The sequence below is a fragment of the Pleurodeles waltl genome, chromosome 3_1 (assembly GCF_031143425.1).
Source record: "Pleurodeles waltl isolate 20211129_DDA chromosome 3_1, aPleWal1.hap1.20221129, whole genome shotgun sequence".
In the NCBI taxonomy this organism is placed as follows: domain Eukaryota; kingdom Metazoa; phylum Chordata; class Amphibia; order Caudata; family Salamandridae; genus Pleurodeles; species Pleurodeles waltl.
The window spans coordinates 1,556,107,366-1,556,128,486 of NC_090440.1; the positions used below are offsets into that span (position 1 = coordinate 1,556,107,366).

The 21,121-nt window shown below is 44.1% G+C and overlaps 1 protein-coding gene across 2 annotated transcripts in view; it reads left to right on the forward strand.

Annotated features, from left to right (window-relative positions):
* The window catches only part of ACVR1C (activin A receptor type 1C), a 1,080,214-nt gene that overhangs the window by 1,024,507 nt on the left and 34,586 nt on the right, over positions 1-21,121 (forward strand). The window contains exon 9 of one of the 2 annotated variants that reach the window (XM_069225149.1): positions 18,242-19,032. The exons of the other annotated variant lie outside the window; for it this stretch is intronic. Coding sequence (XP_069081250.1) covers positions 18,242-18,298 — 57 coding nt within the window. The 3' untranslated portion in view covers positions 18,299-19,032. Of the gene's footprint in view, positions 1-18,241; positions 19,033-21,121 lie in introns of those variants that run through there. 2 annotated transcript variants of the gene reach the window in all.

Below are 21,121 nucleotides of genomic sequence, written 5' to 3' on the forward strand. Positions count from 1 at the left end.
AGCACCTTTGCTAACCTTGTGGACTTTGATTGGTGCAGAAAAAAGAGACTCCTTTCTTGACTTTAGCTGGAGATTTCATTAACACCCAACCTCCATATACCGTTTTTACTTTGCACATTGTAACTCTCATCAAAATTGCGTTTTATTTTAACTTGGTTATAAATCACCCTATGTGCAACGTCTTTCAGCTCATTGACCCCTTTGTTGTCTTCTTTCCCTAAGAGCTCTTTGAGCCAGGAGGAAAACAACTTCGTATGATCCTTTCTGCCTTTTAACAAAGGAAACAGAGTGACACCTGTAGTACATTGTGGAGTGTGAGTAAGAAGCTCAGAATCCGAGCCAAGAAAAGTAATGCGAGGTTAATGAAGCAACCAACCTGGAAACAAAGGCAGCATCCTCAGGACAAAATGTTCCAATGGGTTTTCTGGACACAGCAGTTAAGTTGCACAACTGTGGTGCTGAAACAGGTGAGCTGTGACTTACAAAAAATTGCAGAAACTTGCTTGAACTGTCGAGTGGGCAATGAAGAAGCTCCCTCGTCAGCAATATGTAGAATCAATCCACCACAGACACATGTGAAGAGAAACTGGGTTTATTGATCATATCCAAAGCGCCTATGGCATGTAGCATCTGACCAGCAAGACATTGCAGTGGAAACTGACACCCTGGAATACTGCTGACCGTTCGCTCTGCACAAGGGCAACTCAAAACAGATTATGCTATTTAAACACGCACCGGCAAGCGCAATTAACTTTAAATATTAACACATCCATTACACCGGTGCTGGTTGGCAACTTTTTCTTGAGTCCCGCTCTGAGCCCCCACCTTTCTTTTCTGCCTGTCACTGCATAAATTCCAGTGTGGCTCAGAAATGCATCCTGGCCTTAAGACCATCCCATCATTAGCAGCCAGGTTCCAAAGGCTTTATTTCTTATGATACTACCAGGATGCTGTTTGGTCTTGCAGGCAGCTCAGAAGGGGACTGCCACCAGGGTAGCGATACATGTGGTGGCCAAATGGGGCGGTAACTGTCCCTACATACCTGGGTCCATACCACTCATTGGACAGGCATCTATTTACTGGCTTGCCTTCTTCTCTGGGCACTCCTCCCCAGTCACATGAGTGCCTGCCACAGTTATTGTCTAGGTGTGCCAAACCTGCCCCTTCCCAGGCAAACAAGGATTGGTCCCCCTCCAGTTGCCCTCACATTTTACTCCAGAGGTCAAGATTGGGAAGAGGATGACCACCACCGGCATTCCCTCTCTCTCTCTCTTTCCAATGAGTGGGCCTTGGGGAGACACAAGCAAGCTTCAGGGATTTTAATATTGGAGTCAAAGGGATAAAACCATATTTATGAGCATGCCACTTTTACATTCAAAACCTGCAGTCGTAAAAGGAATAAGGAGAAATGAGAGGAGGAAAACACATGCACCACATTTGGGAGTTCTAGGAGACATTGGTGATCTTGGGATGAGGTTGGCCCCTCCTCTCACTTGAATTCTGTTCCACACTATCAAGAAGCATACGTTTCCATACATGAGGCATTTGGGGACTCTCCCTAGTGCAAGTGGGAATTTACACTACAGTGACTAAGATGATGTTCACAACAGAAGTATGACAGGTTAGTAGTCACCTGGAAGCCAACACTACCCAAACTGATAACTGATTGAGCAAGAGTTATGTGAATCTCTTTGTTTTTTTGGCTGCTATACAAAACCTGTCATGAAAATTATTTTAAGTTGGTGTCGCCCACCAAACTGACATTGGGACGCAATTAGTACTATCAGTACGAGGCTGCTAAATTTAATAGTGGTCAACATTGTGGTGGAAATTCTTTTTCTTTCCGAAGGTCAAGATGTCAGAATTGTTAGTACTTGATTTAGACAAACAAACGTGAGGGTCCATTTCCATGATCTACATTGTAATTCTTCCTGACATGCTAGGAGTTATAACCAGTACGTGGGGGACATTTAAAACGTTTTGCTGTTCTGCACCACCCTAGTTTCCATACCAATCCCTAGCAAAAAGTATTCTAGCAGAATTAATGTTAAATGGAATGCCCTTATTTGGGCGAATTCTTTGGTATCAATTGCATTGTGCCACTGAAGGTGAGATGTGTATGGCACTGTGAACAAAGAACATACGGAAGACCACAAACATCCACCCTCAATGTGAGAGGAGGGCAGACAGAACTTGCACCACCTTTTAGTGAATGTTCCCTTACCATCTTTCTCTAAATGAGGCATCAAAACATTGAACAAGAAAGTGCATCAAAGTCTGTTTTTTTTAATGGCATTTAAACAAAAGCAGAGAAATACTAAGGCAGCAAACACATGGGAGTCAGGATTACATTTGTGCAATCATGTAAAGATTAGGTAATCCCCTTACACAGTCTGCTTGATCGAGAAACAGGACACTGGTAATCCAGAGTAACATGCTCAAGGGATGAGCAAGCACCCCCTTAACCAGACTGTTAATATCTACTTGCAAATATATACAACAAAACATTTCTCTGTAGAGCTCCAAGTTATTTGCCATGCATATCTCCTTGACCAGCAGCCATTCAGTCATTTTCTAATAGCAAAGATCAAGCTGGTTGGTGAACCACTATCTTACTCCCAATGAACTGCAATACATCTCTTTATCAAGAGTAAACTATTGTTATCATATGTTACTGCAGGCATTTTATCTTCAGACAGGTGTGTAGTGTAGGTCCTGCACACTGCTTAAGATTCAGAGCAACTTCATTCCCCACGCTCCCCGGAGGCTGAGACCACCATGGCACAAAACGTTTTCACAACTCATCATGAGCAGAACATCTGGAGCAAACATGCCCTATCAGATTGGCATCTTGGACATTTGTATAGAACAGGAAGTATTTTTGTAGAACAACAGGTGCAAAATCCAATCTATGTAGATATTTAAAGTTTAATAAAGTCCAAATCAGGGTTTCGCTTGATGTTTTCTTTACATACTTCAGTATCCTAGTCCACTAAGAATGTCCCACTTAATCCTGACCAACTGTTTTTGTCTCAGGCTGTCTTTGCAAAGTGTCTTGTACAGAATGGACAGCAGGCTGCACCCTGAGTGAGTGATCAGTGTTCCAACAGAATTCTGTGTTCTGGCGGTCTCCCAATTGTCATGTTTCACATTAGGCACTCTAAAATGTTACAAAAAGAGCCCTACCTCCATCCCTGGATGTGACTTTGATTACTCAAAGGTGTGGAAAGTTTGTACTTTGCAAATGTCACCCATCTTCTCATATCCATCGTCTAGCCGTCTAGCCTTTCTAGTTTCTGAGTACAGACAACAATGACTCTCCAACCGGCCTTTACAGGCAAAGAGCATCTTTTTCATATTCAACCAAGTCAACCACCCCTATATTTGTGAAATAAGAGACATCAAATTAGATACTAGTTGGCCTATTTCACAGTGCAAAAAGCAAATATTTGATATCCATGTCTCCTTCTCACCTTTCTAAAAGCCTGTGTTCCCTTGCATGGGTCTCAGCGAGCCACTCAGGGAGATGCTGTAACTAGGTGCCAGATAATAGCATTGTGCGTGTTCCTCCTTTATCACATGGGAGCTTCAAATATCATCCCAATACAAATTAGATTGATAGATGGGACCAGGCTGTTCTCTTTCATCCCTCATATTGTGACTGCTGTGGAATCTTTTAGCAGCCTTAACTAGAGCCAAGAACAAAATATGAGGCATACCTGTAGTGTGGTAGCACCTTATTATGTTGTCGAATGCAGATGACATCTTAATATACTTGAATCACACACCAATGGGTGTAGCTGCACTCCTGCGAGACCCCAACAGGAGCCAACTAGAGAGCCCTTAAACCCCACAGAATTTGGACAAGCTGGGACCCCACCACCGACCACCTTCCAAGACACGTGGGATGCTTAAAAGAGGGAGACAACCAAGCCCCTGTGAGGTCGTGCACACCAAGATTACACCTGAGGCCTGGAGGGAGTGACAGTTGATGGAGCAAACTTCTGGCACACAGAAGCCCTGCCTGAGGGGCACACAGAGCTGCAGCGTACCCCTTGGACCATGCAGAGAAATTTGGATTGATTTGCAGCCCAATTTTGTGTCTGTGATGTGGCCTGGGGCCTGACGCCACCCATTTGCAGTGAGTAGCCCTGCTACATAGGAGGTATGTCCATTGACTCACTAGTCTAGCCGCCCTTGATGTGGGACCTTATATTGAGACCAACACATCACTGAAGCTAACTGCATGCACTGGAAGAACACTGCAGCCTGGTGCTGGAGGAGGTCACCAGGGAGAACCAACAGAGGAACAGTGTTGCCACCCAGAAGCTGATTTGATATGTGGTTGCACCCCTTAAAAACCCAGTAGTAACATTAGGGCTGATCGGAGATGTGGGCTGGCACCTGGAGCCAGATGCCACCCAGGAGCATCTCAAGGACAGAACCCATTTCAGGGCAGTGGTATAGGTGGTGGCACTGAGTGAACCCGAATGAAGGACTGGGAGATGGGGGCCTTATGTTGCTATAGGGGGTCCTGATGCAAGGCTTTTCTTTGTGGACCTGCACTGTGTGACACGGGGATGATTGCTACCACATCACTCACTGCAGCACAGAAGATACTCTAAAGCTTCAAATGAAGGCAGGTCACAGTGTTTCTCAGTCATTAGGCACCAGCATAAACTGTGATTATTTCATGGTCATGCATAGGCAGCGCCACTGAATGCACACCTGGGTGTCTGGCGGTGGAACTTCCTCTGGCCATTGCGGCCCTAAGACTGGTTGCTGCTGAATCAAGCACTGCCCCAAAAGTCAATACCTTGGCTCTTTTGTAGCCTATTGATGGAGGGGGTGTAAGTCCCTAGTTACTTAGCAGGAATGGTGAACCCTAAGGTAGCCAAGATACCCTCCCCTAAGGAAAGCACGGATTCACAGTCTGAAGGTGATTGGGGCAATAGAGACATACTGAAGACCGTGGGCTCTGCGCTTCAAGGATACAAAAAAACTGCCCTTGAAACAACAATAGACTTTGTAACAATAGAGCTTAATCTGTTGTGAGCAAATCATAGGACCATTCTGATCGACTGTCGGAGAAAGAATCAACACTGGCTGCATGAAATCCCACGGTGTGAGAAATTGGGTTGTTGTTTGACTGGGATGTGAGCCCTGGTAAAGCATCAGCCACAGTCACTGGCACGCTGAACCATAAAATTCATTAAAGTAACCCATACTTAACCCTGGTTATCTTCACACAAAAGCAGTCAGGCCTAACTTAGAGGCAATGTGTTAAGTATTTATGCTGCACACAAACAGTAATAAAGTGAAGATACCACACAAGAGAAATCCCTCAGTGGTTTACAGAAGTAGAGTAAATGCTAGCAAATTATTTGACACCAAAATGACAAAACACAAATCAGAATAACCAGAGATATGAATTTGTAATTTTCTTAGTGAAAACAAGTGCCTAAACAATCCAAGCACCAACTTTGGACATCTAGTTGCGCAACACTGAGTCCAAGTGAAAAAAATATGGATGACCGTAATGGAGTGTAGGTCAGACACAAAAAGTTGATTGGGCCCTGTCAAAGCTTACCTTCGAACTTAGAAGAAAGTCTGGATAAAAAGTTGTGAGAAGGTAAAATTCAGTGGGACAAGGCCACAGACGGTGTGCGAGGATCATCACCACTGGGCAACCACTTGACAAAGTTGCAGTCAAGATTTCTACGTTTGGACTAAGTCACTTTTACGAAAGGTGACAATCTCCAGTGGGATGAGGCAGGTGACTGTAGCATAACAGAGTTCCAGAGGCCGGATACCCTTTTGGTGAAGGACCACTGAACAGAATTTGCAGCTTGGGAGAAAAATTTGCAGGAGCAGTCGCAAAGTCAGGCCGACTGGCAATTAAGGTTGGTCCCAGTTGCCTCTCAGTTCTCAGAGCAGTTTTTAGCCAACAAGTCTGAGGCTTTGTATTTGACTATCAGGGCACCTTTGGGACCACCACCAAGGGTCCAGGACTACAGAGGCACCATTTGATGGGGTTAGGACTCACTCAGGCTGGATTCAGGTGTTGGTTCAAGATGGTAAGAGTCTGTTAAATCCCTGTGGCTTTGAACAGGAGGTTAGCAAACTGGCCTTTGGAGTCATTCTTGCAGTCCTGGGTTCAGGAGAAAAAGCGGGCTCAATCAGAAGGGCGAGTCTCTGATGGTTCAACGCATGCTCCAGGCATCAATGTCCTTCCATGTGCAGCAAAGCAGTCTTGTGGAGTACATAGCAGGCCACAGCAGCTGCCTTCTGAGGGTCATTCTTCAGGTCCAGAGATTGAACTGAAGAGGGGGGTCTGAGGGCCTTATTTTTATACCTGCTGCCATATAAGTTGTGAAAGTTTCTAGACATCTCTCTTTAAAGTGCTTGGAATTTCTGGACTTTCCTGCCCTGTTTCTGAGCTGGCTGCAGAGACAATGCAGTGGTGACAAGCTCTTTGTGTGAAGGCAGAGCCCAGCCAATTCAGTTGCAAGTGGATCTGTCCTCAGCTCTGGCTCCCTATCCTTCGAACAGATAGTCCAATCACGCACATCTAATCTCTCTATTGTGTGACTGTCTGGGAGAAATACACAAAGTCCTAACTGCCCAGTCATGTAACCCAGGGAATGCTGCAGCCACCAAATGGCAGAGGGAAGGAAAATGCCCTAATGTTGTATTTTCAAAAGTGTATTTTAAATTCCAACTTTACCATTAAAGAGAATTTTTTATGACAATTTCATAGATACCAAGTGTCATGCGCTCACAAGGTTCTGACTGCAGAGGCAATGCTCAACCTTTTATCCCCAGGGCAGCTGCCCACGATTAAGGTAACCTAAACCCTTAAATCATACATTGCCCTTAAGGGGAATCGGTCTTGGGGCAAAATAAGTAAAGATAGACTTGCAGCACCAGTCCTACTCTGCTGCCTTGAGATTACATAAGAGTTTCTGCACTCCCTGGACCTTTTGTGTTGGTGTGGATGTAATGCACTAGAAATAACAAGAAGAATGGTTTACCAACAATTCACAGCATACAAAGATTACATAGGCCCTCATTACAACCCTGTTGGTTGGTGGAGAAGTGGCGGTCTTACCGCCAACAGGCTGGCGGTAAAAAAATTGGAATTATGACCATGGCCATCTGCCACTTCTCCGAACCGACCGCCATGGCGGAGACGACCGCTGGGCTGGAGACTTGGGTCTCCAGCCCGGCGGCCGTCACAAGACCGCCGGCGGTATCATGACCCGGCTGACAGCCATAGATTTCATGGGGTGGGGCACCGCCATGAAATCCATGGTGGTAAGCACTATCAGTGCCAGGGAATCCCTTCCCTGGCACTGATAGGGGTCTCCCCCAACCCCCACCCCGAGTCCTTCCCCGACACCCCCGTTCCCCCTGCAACCCCCAAAGGTGGCAGGACCCCCCTCCCCCGACCCCGACATCACTATACTGACACACCCTACATGCATGCAGACACCACCAACACACATACCCGCACACACACGAACAAACATGCCAACAGACACACACAGTTATACACACACACCCACATTCAGACATACACGCACACATCTATACAGACATACATACAGACAGACATGCACACATTTCCAAACACACTACACCCCCGCATGCATACACGCACTCACACACCCCCTCTTCATACTCATACGCACACTCCCATGCACGCACACAACACTCAACACCCCCCCAGCCCCTTCCTCTAAATGACGATCAACTTACCTGGTCCATTGATCCTTCGGGAGGGGACGGGATCCATGGGGGCTGCTCTGTCGCCAGCACCCCGTCAACAGAACACCGCCAAGTCGAATCACATAACGTGATTCGGTGGGCGGTGTTCTGTTGACGGTCGGAGGAGGTGGAGCAGCCTCCACTTCCCCGCCGACCGCCAGTATGGCTGCTGGCGGCTGGAGGGCTGCCAGCAGTCATAATTTGCCGAGCGGAAAACTGCCAGCACTGGCGGTCTTCAGCATGGCGGTCCCTCGGCGGTCTTGTGAAAAGACTGTTGAGGTTTAAATGACCCCCATAGTTATTACCAATATTGTACTCTTACAGGCTTCGCTACAATTTCTGCATGAGAGAAGGTAAAAATCAAGATTAAAGGCTAAAGTTTCTGGCACTCCCAAGAATCATTTTGCATTCAGTTTTCTGTACAAGTTTGTATACATGTATAGCATGCTCTAATAAGTCCTTTCTCGTTCTTATTACAGCAGTTTGTCAAGAATTACTAGTTGGGGGATTTCAGTTTTGATATAATTCAAATCTGGAGTACCCACTCTGTAAAGGAGTTCAGAGAGCTTAAGCTATTGAAACAAAGGTAGTGTCCAATTTCTAAAAAGTGAACCTTCTCTATTCAGAACATAGTTTTATAGATAATCCTAGGCTTAATTTTAGGATTAGTGTGCACTGACCTGTGATCAAGTAGTTAGCCTTGTCTCTCCTACTTAAAACTGGAATCTAGAGGAAGTATTGTAGCTGTAGCGTAGGGAGCTGAAGAGGAATTGCAACATTGGAAGTGAATATGGCCGAAGCGTCAACAGCGTCAAGATCACAGGAACTGCAGGGAGGCTTGGGCTGAGGCAGACTAAAGTGCTGGAGAAATCCGGTTGATTTAGGAGGTGAGTTCAGGGATAATGCTTACTGAGGACAGGAATGAGGCCAAGCACCGACTTGAGTTTCGGGTGCAGTTTAAATGTGGCTGATTCCTAAGAGGAACATGGCTCACATGTGAGACAGGAGGGTTTCAGCGGGCCATGGGAGCGAACACCTGTGAGCCTAATGGTTTTGACTATTAATGCAGGTACAATCAATTAACATTAGCAGGTGGAGTCATGTCAGTTGGAACCAATAAAAAGAAGCAGGTGGAATCAATTAACATTAGCAGGTGGAGTCAATAGGTCATGGCAGTTGGAACCAATAAACATGAAGCACGTCTATTCTGTGCAAGTGTGCAAACTGAAAACTAATTGAACAACTGTACCAGAAAGTTCTAATGGGTTCATGTGCTCTGGAAAGGGGCCTGCCAAGGTGTTAAGTGTAGTGGGAACATTGGTCCTGAGGGATGTTTTATCCTGGTGTCACAGGAGGCCGTGAAGTGCCACAGGGGAAATACAACATGAGCCCTGTGTGCCAGACCTACTGTATAGAGGGCACAAGAGAGGGCAATGACACAAGCACAAAATGCATATCTGTCCTCATTCAAATGTTAGCACTTATTGAAGGTAATAAGGCAACCCAATATTTTCCTTCAGGGCATGCAGGCCTCACAGTAATAAAAAAAAATGTAGGGGGTTTCTACTACCAGGACATGTAAAACGTAAAAGTATATGTCCAGCCTTTTGGCTACAATGTACCATGCCCTATAGGCTAACGTTGGGGTTAACTTACATGTAATACAAGGGGAGTTTAAGGCTTGTCACAGGATTATACTGCCAAGCCGAACTGTCAGTTTAAAAATAGCATTCAGATTGCAATGACAGGCCTGGGACACATTTTAAAGGACCACTTAAGTGGGTGGCAAAATATGTACTACAGACCCGGTAGTAGCATTTCATTTACAGGACCTGGGTATATTGTATAGCACTATAGAAAGGGCTTATAAGTAAATCAAATATGCCCTTGGTAAACCAATTTAACCATGATTAGGGGAGTGAGCATTGGCACTTTAGAACTGGCTAGCAGTGGTCTTAGGGACAATTAAACACATTTCAGCAGAAAAATGGGGGGAAATAGGCAAAATGTTTGGAGGAAGACCACCCTAACTAAGGCTGACAGTTCTAACACACCAGTGAGGGTTGTTGCAGACTTGGTTGAAGGTGATAGAATGTTCAGTACCTGTGCTGAAACTGGGAGGGGGGATGCAGGGGGGTTCTCACGCCATAGGAACATCTGACTAGTTAGTTTTACCTGATCCTGCAGGGGGTAAGAATGCAGCAAAGATTCTTGAAACTTGGCTAACAGCAAACATACACAATGAGGTCCCGACAAAGATTTTTGCTGTGGTGCGTTTATATAGAGTACCAGGACACCCCCAATTCCAATGGCTCTGCCCAGACCTATGGTAGTCCTAGCACATTTTCCCTTCACTATTTGCAAGGCTCAGAAAATGCTTCCCTTTCCCTCAGGTTGATTGATGTTGTCTGTCAGTAAAGAGTGTGGTAGCCATTTACAACAAATTCAACTCAATTCACAATTTAAACACCATGAGCCATGCGGCCAGGGAAAACCCTCCAATCAATGACAATTTTAAAGCTTTAGTTTGTATTCAGAAAGCCAAAGTCACCTAAATTGGGCACAGAATCAAATTGTAAACGTAAATGAACACCATAGGCAGACCAAATCTACGAAACAAATTCAATCTGCTTAACATCAGCACCATTAGACAATCCAGAAGTATAATGCATATTAATAAAGCAAACACTTGTTGGAAACAGACACATTTCAATTCAGACCGTGAATTCATTAGTTAATATGTTCCAATCCCAGATTCAGAATTCTGGGATTGGTACATAGTATCTCCCTACTACTAACCAAATCAGGAGAAGCATGTGTGGGAGTGGGCTACACATGTTGGCAAAAGTTAAAAAAGAAAAGAGAAGAATAATTTAGAAAACATCTATCTTGGACTAAGTTAAACTAGCTAAGAAAAATAAAAGACAGGTGTCAGCATACTAGCTCTACTCAAAAAACAAATCAGGTGAAAAAAACATTTGCATTAGAATATACCTCTCCTGAGTTCAGCATTCAATTCAGTTTTGAAAGCAGAGCATGTAGTTCACCAGCAAAGTCTGTTAGAAGCACCATCAGAGGAAAGTGCAGAACACCGGCAGAAAATGGAAATCAGGAAGCATCCATGGGGACAAGAGAACAGAATAAAGTCAAGAGGGAGCAAACACTGAACAAGAATCAAGAGAGGACTGACTCACAGCGCAAGAGCCAAGTGGGGAACTGAATTCTAACTTAGGATGTCCTTCCCTATTTTGAAATACTCAAAACAGTTGGGTAAGTCAGTTTGATGAGTCCCCATTATGCAAAGAAAGCAATATCCAACAAAAATCATAACACCAGTTGAATATGAAACATCAGAGTATTCTCTCATGGTAGGAGTGAGGTCATCTTCCCTTTCTGTGTGCCTCCAATAGTTTAATAGTTTATACATTACTTGTTGCAATCCACGTTCTTTCCCATGGTACATAATGAATTTCTCCTTTTGCATGGGAACAAGCAGTTGAACAATGGTACAGCTTTACTTTGCAGCCCCATGTACACATTGCCAGTTCTGGTAGGCACAACGTCTGCAATGCTATGCACAATGTCTGCCACAAATATAAACATGTACACTTTTAAAATACATATCAGTGCATTTTTTCTCTGTTAGGCTTTTAAGATTAAGCGCTAATATAAATGATAGCAACTACTGATGTCTGGTGCATTAAAAGCATTACTAAGATGCATGCTCCAACACAGGAAGTGTGATTGCCTGCAGTCACTAGATTCTCCCCTTGGTACATCAGAAATTGGTAAGGCTATAGACCAACTAGCCAGGGGTAGGACCTACCAGCCGAGTTTTATGCCACTTATAAGACAAAACTGGCACCAAACTTAGTGCACTTGCATATGAAGACCCATGAGAATTGACTGTTGTCACAATTAGCCAGTGATGCAGTGAAAGTGGTATTACTTAATTAAGGATGGAATTCCCTGTATGTTAAATCTTATCGACCACTATCCATCCTTAAAACCCAATACACAGTTTTGGGGAAGGTGTTGGCCAACAGACTATCATTGGCCATGTCTACGTTAGTACTTCCAGATCAGAACGGATTTATCCCTGGCCGTAATAAACACATGAACACACAGAGCTTGTTTTGTCTCCTAGACAGGACACCACAAGTGTTCTCAAAAGCAGAGGTGGCATCGCTAGACATCGAGAAGGCTTTCAAAATCTTGATGTTTCAATATTTTTTTTAAGTATTCCACTTGTTGGGCCTGGGCCGAATTTTGTGTGCTAGATTATATTGTTATACACCCAACCACTGGCTAGGGTGCACATGGCAGCATGATTTCAACACAGCAGCCTATATAGAAAGGCACCCAACAGGGTTGCCCACTATCTCCCTTACGATTTGCCCCAGCCACAGAGCCCTTTGCGTGCATGCAGAGGGCTAGCGCCCTAGACTTGTGGATAGGGCACACACACAACACTCACTTGATCTCCCTATGTGCATTGATACACCTCTGTATCTGCTTGACCCACTGGGCAGTTTACTCATAATAATGAAAACAGTGAAAGTCTTTGGAAACATCTCAGGCCTATGGGTTAACTGGGACAAGTCATACTGTTCAACATACACCAAAAAATGGACTATATGTATGCAGAATAATACAGACCATAATTGCACTGGGAAGCAATGACATTTTGGTACCTGTGGGTCCAATTCTATCACATGAAGGCTCAGTTTCTGGCAGGCAACAAAATATTTTATCCTGTAAATTGTTTTTGCAACATGTGCATCTTCACAGTTCTCTCTTTTGCAAAATAAGCTCAACTCATGATTTCCGCTAATATGTTCACATGTAAACATACAGGGCCCTATATACATGCATTTCATTGTATTAATGGAGGGTAGAAGTAAAATATGTATGTGTATAGGGGTTGTCTGTGCATTGTTGCTATCATGTAAGGCGCAGCAGGGGTGACTAGGCAGCAGCATAGTTGATTGTAGTGTGTCCATGCACCAGTTTCCCCCTGAGCACAAGAACATGGGATTACAAATACCTAATCACCCTCAATATTGGTGATTGAAGGCCCCTTAATGCTTGATGCAACTAGGGTTGATAGCCCAATGACTTGAAAGCTTATGATAAATTCAGTGATGATTAGCAGACATAGCACAAGTTTGAATACTTGCAAAACTGACTCAACCCTCCATCCTTCCTAAGAATCTGGAATAGATGGCTATTAATTTGAATAATAGTGTCACCAATAATGCACAGCCTTTACAAATAGCAGTAATCCATTATGAAACGCTCCATAAAAACAAGGTATTACTCTTATTAAGAAGTGTGCTGCTATTAAAGGTCCTAATGGTACTATAGTTCCACGTTATTGACTATGATACACTCTGAAGATACAAGTGATGTCAGGGGGCATAGGACATCTGCACAAGCAAAATTAAACTGCTTACCTGTAATCTTCATTACACTAAGTTCTGCTCTTTTATGTTCAGTCCCTTACCACGATTTGCATACACCCCTGAAGACAGTCACTTGACTAGAAATATAAAAGACATATAAATATTTCATACTGTCCTAATATGTACCTACAGACACATATTTTTATAGCCACTCTCCAAAAGAGGTTGTTGTTAATTGGGTTTGCCTTAAACGTGCTGTAATAATTCCAAGTGGGCCCCAGTCTCAAAGGATCATTCACAACACTGGTTGGCTGGGAGGTGAGGAGGACTGTGACTAGGAACTTTAGGAATTAAAGTAATAAAGATAATTGGTAGGTGTTCATATCATTTACCAACGTGCCACTTCAATGATTGTTGAAGGTGTGAGGAATGGTGAACATTGCAGGTCTGCAGATAACTGCCAAATGAACACCACTGCATCCCACCCAGGAAGAGGCCATGGTACTTGTGTATTTCCATTGAATGTATCCCCATGAATTTGCTGTAATAGGAAATACCTCTCTTAGCCTCCTACTCAGAGTGGAAGTGAACAGTTTCCTAACCTTCAAGTTTGTCTCAAAGGTGGGAAAAAGAAAATCAGTTACCTTAATTCATTATCCCTCTAGTGGTCCTGGACGAGAACTCTCTGTTTCCAGAGATGGCTCTTGGAAATGGGGAAGAACAATGTGTCAAGGGATATAAAATACAGACATCATCTTACTGGGACGAGACAACAAACACCTAAGAACAAGACTCTGTGGTAGAAACTTCAGGTAGGAGTTTTGAAAAAGGATAGTTCACCAAATTCCCCTTGTGATAAGCAAACACCAGAAAGAAACACTTTAGCTGGGAGGAGGTTCTGAATATTATTTTCCTTGTGTTAGAAATGGGGTCTTTCGTTACCCCCTGTCCAAGCAAGGACCCTCACTCTAGTCAGGGTAAAAGAGAATCACCCTCAGCTAACCCAGGCTTGCCCCCTTGGTAGCTTGGCATGAGTAGTAGGCCTAACTTCAGAGTGCTAGGTGTAAAGTATTTGTACCAACACACGCAGTAATTCAATGAAAACACTACAAAATGACACAACACAGATTTAGAAAAATAGAAAATATTTATCTAAACAAAACAAGACCGAAACGACAAAAATCCACAATACACAAGTCAGGTTAACACTAAAAATGCAAAAAGAGTGTTCATGTAATTTTAGACACAACGCTAACGCTGTTAGTGTGAAAATATACCTTGGGTGTGTCAAAAATAACCCTGCACGGTGAGTGTGTGCCAAAAGGGCTTGCAATGCATCGATTTCACTCACGAGCAAAACCTTGCATCGTTTCTCCTTTAGTCGGGTCGGTGTGCGTTGTTTCTTCTCTCCGCAGTAGAGCGATGCGTCGATCCGGTCAGCACTCTCGGGTCTGGGCAGGCCTTGCATTGTTTTTACACACCCAGCGGTGTTTGCGTCAGAAATTCAGCCGCACGATGGTCCAAAAACCATGCAGCGCGGGTTGCAATCTCACCAGCCTCCGTCAGCTTCGTTTATCCAGCCGCGGGCGTTGATCTTACGGTCGTGTTGCAGGCGAGTGTCAATTTTCAGCCGCGAAGCTGGCAGCGCGTCGATTTTTCAGCCGGAGATCAGAGTTGGGTCGATCATTTCCCAGCAGGGCGGTCAGTGCATGGATTTCTCACTCTTGGGCTGCCAGCTTCTCCTTTCATGGTCCCAGAAACTGGATGGGGACCACTTGGCAGAGTAGGAGTCTCTCCAGAGACTCCAGGTGCTGGCAGAAAGAAGTCTTTGCTGCCCCTGAGACTTCAAACAACAGGAGGCAAGCTCTAAATCAAGCCCTTGGAGAGATCTTCACAAGTTGGAAGGCACACAAAGTTCAGTCTTTGTCCTCTAGCACAGGCAGAAGCTGCAACTGCAGGATAGCTCCACAAAGCACAGTCATAGGCAGGGCAGCTCTTCTTCCACAGCTCTTCAGCTCTTCTCCAGGCAGAGGTTCCTCTTGTTTTTCCAGAAGTGTTCTAAAGTCTGTGGTTTTGGGTGCCCTCCCTATACCCATTTCGCCCTTTGCCCAGGCAAGGCCCTAGACACGCACCAGGGGGTTGGAGACTGCATTGTGTGAGGGGAGGCACAGGCCTTTCAGGTGTGAGTGACCACTCCTCCCCTGCCTCCTAGCACAGATGGCTCACCAGGAAATGCAGACTATACCCCAGCTCCCTTTGTGTCACTGTCTAGTGCAACCAGCCCAACTGTCAAACTGACCCAGACAGGGAATCTACAAACAGGCAGAGTCACAGAAATGGTTTAAGCAAGAAAATGCTCACTTTCTAAAGGTGGCATTTTCAAACACACAATCTTAAAATCAACTTAACTAAAAGATGTATTCTCAGATTGTGAGCTCAGAGACCCAAAACTCCACATGTCTATCTGCTCCCAGAGGGAATCTACACTTTAATTATATTTAAAGGTAGCTGCCATGTTAACCTATGCGAGGGACAGGCCTTGCAACAGTGAAAAACGAATTTTGCAATATTTCACTGTCAGGACATATAAAACACATTACTATATGTCCTACCTTAGTCATACACTGCACTCTGCCCTTGGGGCTACCTTGGGTCTACCTTAGGGGTGTCTTATATGTAAGAAAAGGGAAGGTTTAGGCCTGACAAGTGGGTACACTTGCCAAGTTGAATTTACAGTTAAAACTGCAGACACTGCAGTGGCAGGTCTGAGACATGATTACAGAGATACTTATGTTGGTGGCAAAACCAGTGCTGCAGGCCTACTAGTAGCATTTGATTTACAGGCCCTGGGCACCTCTAGTACACTTTACTAGGGACTTACTAGTAAATCAAATATGCCAATCATGGATAAACCAATTACATACACATTTTGTATAGGAGCACTTGTACTTTAGCACTGGTTAGCAGTGGTAAAGTGCCCAGAGTAACAAAAACAGCAAAAACAGAAACCAGACCACATCAACAACCTGAGAAACAGAGGCAAAAAGTTAAGCGAGACCACGCCAAGGATGAAAAGTCTAACACCTTGTGATTGAAGTGTCGGGATAGTCGAACGTGACAAGAACTGAGACAGAAGTGCGAAAAGCGTAATGCTGGATCGGACCCCTTCAACAGCTGATAAAGTAAAATCTCTGTCTCCTTAAAGCTTTCTAAGGGACCTCTTAATAATTATATCACCACTAGCAAGCATGTTAAGGAAAAGCTGATAGGGTGAAATCTCTGTGTCCTTAAGCTTTCTATGGGATCTCTTAATATTTAAATCACGACTAACAAGCGTGTTAAGGAACAGCTCATAGGGTAAAATATCTGTCTGCTTACAGATTTCTATGGGATCTCCTAATATTTAAATTACCACTAAGAAACATGTTACGGAAAGTGTACTCTCTAAGAAGATCAATGAGCCTAATGGGTTTGCTCATCAAAAATGGGCAAACTGTGTCTCACAAAAGACTTTAGTATCAGTGGTACTTTCCCAAATGATCCCTGGCAGTGGAGAGAAGTCAGAGAAAAGATGCTCAGCTTCTATGCTATCTGTTTTAGAAGCTGCAATTGGAAAAAGGAAGTCTTATCAGAAGGGAGATAAAGTAGATGTGACCACAAAATAACAGGGGCTGAAATAAAATTGGCAATAATTTCACCAGGGGCAATGGGTTAGCATCACTTTAAAAAATATATAATGTAATCACCAGGAACATAACGTAACAAATTTAGCCCCTGAAAAGAGTGCATTGACTTTCTTACACAAGCAGCTGACACCGTTTTCATGCCGTATACATTACGTCGGGTAGATTGCTCTGAGGCTGCTTCAAAAAAATGACCCCTCTTTCACTCAGTGTTAAGTCAGTGATATTCTGGTACCATATCCTTTCTGGAATAGGCTCAGCCCAGAATTTTCTCTTGTCTAGAACTACATTTACAATAGTTTTAATCCGCATATGTAGCTGCAGAGAGTTATGGATTCAAGGGGTAAGCTCTGAGGTGGCCAACAAGATAAGAGTTGGAAGCAGAGGATTCAAAGTAGCCTGCAGACTCCTGTGATGAGCTTGCAGAGGGATGACAGAGACGGCTTTGGAAGTAGGAGAAGCAGAAAACACTATCTTGTGGTGTTGGCATGCTTCATCTAGCTGTGGTGACTATGAGCACCCAAGAGAGAGAGATTCCAAAATTTGGAGGTGAGTTTAAGATCAGACGACACAGTAAGCACCTTCAGAAAGTGGAGTTGATCATTTAATGCCTTCCTATATGTAAATAAGGAAATCCAACAGTGCACAACAGTAATGAGCATGAAGCTCAAATGTAATTGAAAGTGGCAACGGTAACCACCTGCTTCCACTGGAACTACTCGCCTCTCCCTTTCAGCTCCACACTCAGTCACTGCCATTCCAAGAGACACGGGCATAAGAAGTCTGTAAATTTCTGTTTTATGGGGCTTAGCTGTAATCACATTCACTTCAGTCACTGAGAACGAAAACAGACCAAAGTGCCCGAATTCGGTAGGATGATCACATCACTCTTTTGCTCAGAGTACCACTGGACCGTGCTAGTGCAGGTGTTTTAATAAAAATATTAATAAGTATTCATATATTGTGAGTAATGGATTTGAGTAGAAAATGTAATAACATAGAAAAAAATAATGCACGGATTTGAAAAATTTGATCACAATGAGTGGCCGCCAATGTTCACAAAGTATACTTATTAATATGAAATGTTAAGCATAGGTTTGATTAATGTAGTAATGCATCATAGTAACGGTTATATATTAGCTTACTAATTGTAGGCCTTAACTTAGCGGAGGTACTGGCCTAGTTACACGGCCTCATGTCAAGCTGTATTTCGAAACCAGTTAATAAAATGGCTGTTCAGAGAATTGAACTGTGATTTACCATTGCGCTGACTAAATGTGCTCGTAGCTAAAAGTCTTTCTCATGACAACCAATTCCTAGAAGATGCTGTTCTTGCTGAATGTAACATTATGAATGTAATATGTGTAAGACTTACTTTCTCAGGAGGAGAACAATGGAGACACTGACTGGAGAATAAGCTGCAACAATATTGTTACCTGATGAGCCGGATGATAAGGACATTACAAGAGAAGCCAATCAGCGACATGTAAACTGAGTAGTGGTAGAAATCATAGATTTGAAGTTTTAATTTTATTGGACAAAGTGAGAACATGCGATTCCTTGACCGATAGGGACTTTCAAATTAGTTTTAGGGAATCTAACTTTGCCAGACTGCACCGAGGGAAGACAGCCCAATTGCCCATTTTCTTTCTGGCCGAAAGGTCGTTATTTTCTTGAACAGAGACATGCTTAACTTTACTGCTTAAAGATTTTGCATTTCCTGAACTTTGATGCTGAATCCTGATGCTTTGCTGACCGAACTGATGTCTTGAGGACAAAGACTATCTCAGCTTGCTGATCCAATTGAGGAGAGGTATTATTTTAACCATGTGTTTGTGATGCATATTTCCTTTTTCTTACTAGGTACCAACCGCACTATTTTGATAGAGCCATAGTTAGATGTTTTCCAAATTTGTGTTTGCGTGAAACCCAACATGCTGATGCTAATCTGGTGTTAGTTAAGGATTCCTTACTAATGAAAGTCTGCTATATGGAATAAAGTGGATGTCTTTTCTTTGCTGAATCTAAATGTATGTGATATCGTTTGCGCAATTATTCTTGTTATTGATTTTCACTGTAACCTTAGAATGTGTAATAGTTCAAGCTTTGATTAAATTGAGTTTCTTTCGTTGCTTTGGACAGCCACTGTTGTTTCTATATGTTTATCATCTGATTTTGAGCTTATCTTACATGACATTAGCATTGTTAATATAGGGAAATAAACATTCTAACTTTTGCTAAAGGTGTAGTTATTCATGACTGAGTGGTTATGGTGTGTGACAATTACTGACTCCATTGATTATCAATGTCATTGTTTCTCGCTGAGTATTGATATTATTGATTGATTATTGATTATTGATCTGTATGTACTTGAATTATGATGGGAACATCTTCATTGCGAGTCAAAAGGTTAATCGACCTATTCGTGTTCCCTTGTAAGTTTACTTATTGAGACCAGACGCGCCCACAGAGATGATAGCAGAGACGAATGGTTTGTCTCCTTAAGAGCCCATCATAGACATCTGGTATAGAATAACAGGCATTAACACAGATAGTAACAGCTTGATGGTTGGTTTCCTTAATAAATTAGCATACTTGTTCACAGAGAGGGTAGCAGAAAGACATAGGGGGTCATTTCAACCTTGGCGGTCTTTTCACAGGACCGCCGAGGGACCGCCGTGCTGAAGACCGCCAGTGCTGGCGGTTTTCCGCTCAGCGAATTATGACTGCCGGCAGCCCTCCCTCCTTTTCCGGACGGAGGACCGCCAGCAGCCATACTGGCGGTCGGCAGGGAAGTGAAGGTTGCTCCATCTCCACCGCCCCGTCAACAGAACACCACCCACGAATCACGTTACATGATTCGGCGTGGCGGTGTTCTGTTGACGGGGTGCTGGCGGCGGAGCCAGCCCATGGATCCCGTCCCCTCCAGGAGGATCAACAGACCAGGTAAGTTGATCGTCCGTTAGGGGCGGGGGGCGGGGGGGAGTTGTGTGCATGCATTGGGGTGTGCATGTGAGTCTGAAGAGGGGGTGTGTGAGTGCGTGTATGCATGCAGGGGGTGTAGTGTGTTTGGAAATGTGTGCGTGTCTGCCTGTATGTATGTCTGTATGGATGTGTGCGTGTATGTCTGAATGTGGGTGTGTGTGTATGACTGTGTGTGTCTGTTGGCATGTTTGTTTGTGTGTGTGCGGGTATGTGTGTTGGTGGTGTCTGCATGCATGTCGGGTGTGTGTCAGTATAGTGATGTCGGGTGTCGGGGTGGGGAGGGGGATCCTGCCACCGTTGGGGGTAGCAGGGGGGTGTGGGAGACCCCCATCAGTGCCAGGGAAGGGATTCCCTGGCACTGATAGTGCCTACCGCCATGGATTTCATGGCGGTGCTCAATCCCATGAAATCCATGGCGGTCAGCCGGGTCATGATACCGCCGGCGGTCTTGTGACGACCACCGGGCTGGAGACCCAAGTCTCCAGCCCAGCGGTCGTCTCCGCCATGGCAGTCAGTTCGGAGAAGTGGCGGATGACCATGGCAGTAACCGCCATGGTCATAATTCCAATTTGTTTACCGCCAGCCTGTTGGCGGTAAGACCGCCACTTCTCCGCCAACCGCCAGGGTTGTAATCAGGGCCATAGTGATTAACAGAGATGGTAGTAGCTTGATAATTTGGTCTTTTGAGAGTTCATTATTACTGAGATTTGGATTTTATTTTTCAATAATGCTAAATGGAAAGAAAATGTTCCCCTAAGTCCAGAAATGACTTTCAAAGAATCTCAGATCTTGCCATTGGTTGTTTGAGGATGTTCTCGGTGTTCTAGTGATAGTGTGGATGGAGTAGGTTTTGCGCTTCACTGGCTTATGCAAATCTCAGGTGAATTGTGAGGCTTGTAAGGGTTTAGAGAGTTTGCGTACTCCAAATGAAGTTGTTGAAGGAGTGTACGTACTCTACAGTGTGAGAGTAGGGAAGTCGTTGAACTTCATGTGTGTGGCACTTTGTGCTCAAAATGTGTCCACATGGTTGTTGATGTACGGACCCTGCGTGGTCTAAGACTCTGGAGTATATTGAAAAGTGTATGAGACACTTGGTTTTATGTTGTAATTTGTCTGGTTTAGTAGGTCGATGGGGCGTAGTCGACAGGACAGGCAGTGAGTCAAAGTGAGTGAAAGAGAATTTCGACTGAGATCGGGCGAGTCCTATGTGCACCAGGACGGACCCAATGATCAGTTGAGAGTAAAATTTGCAGGTCGAATTTTGCTTGTGATTCTGGG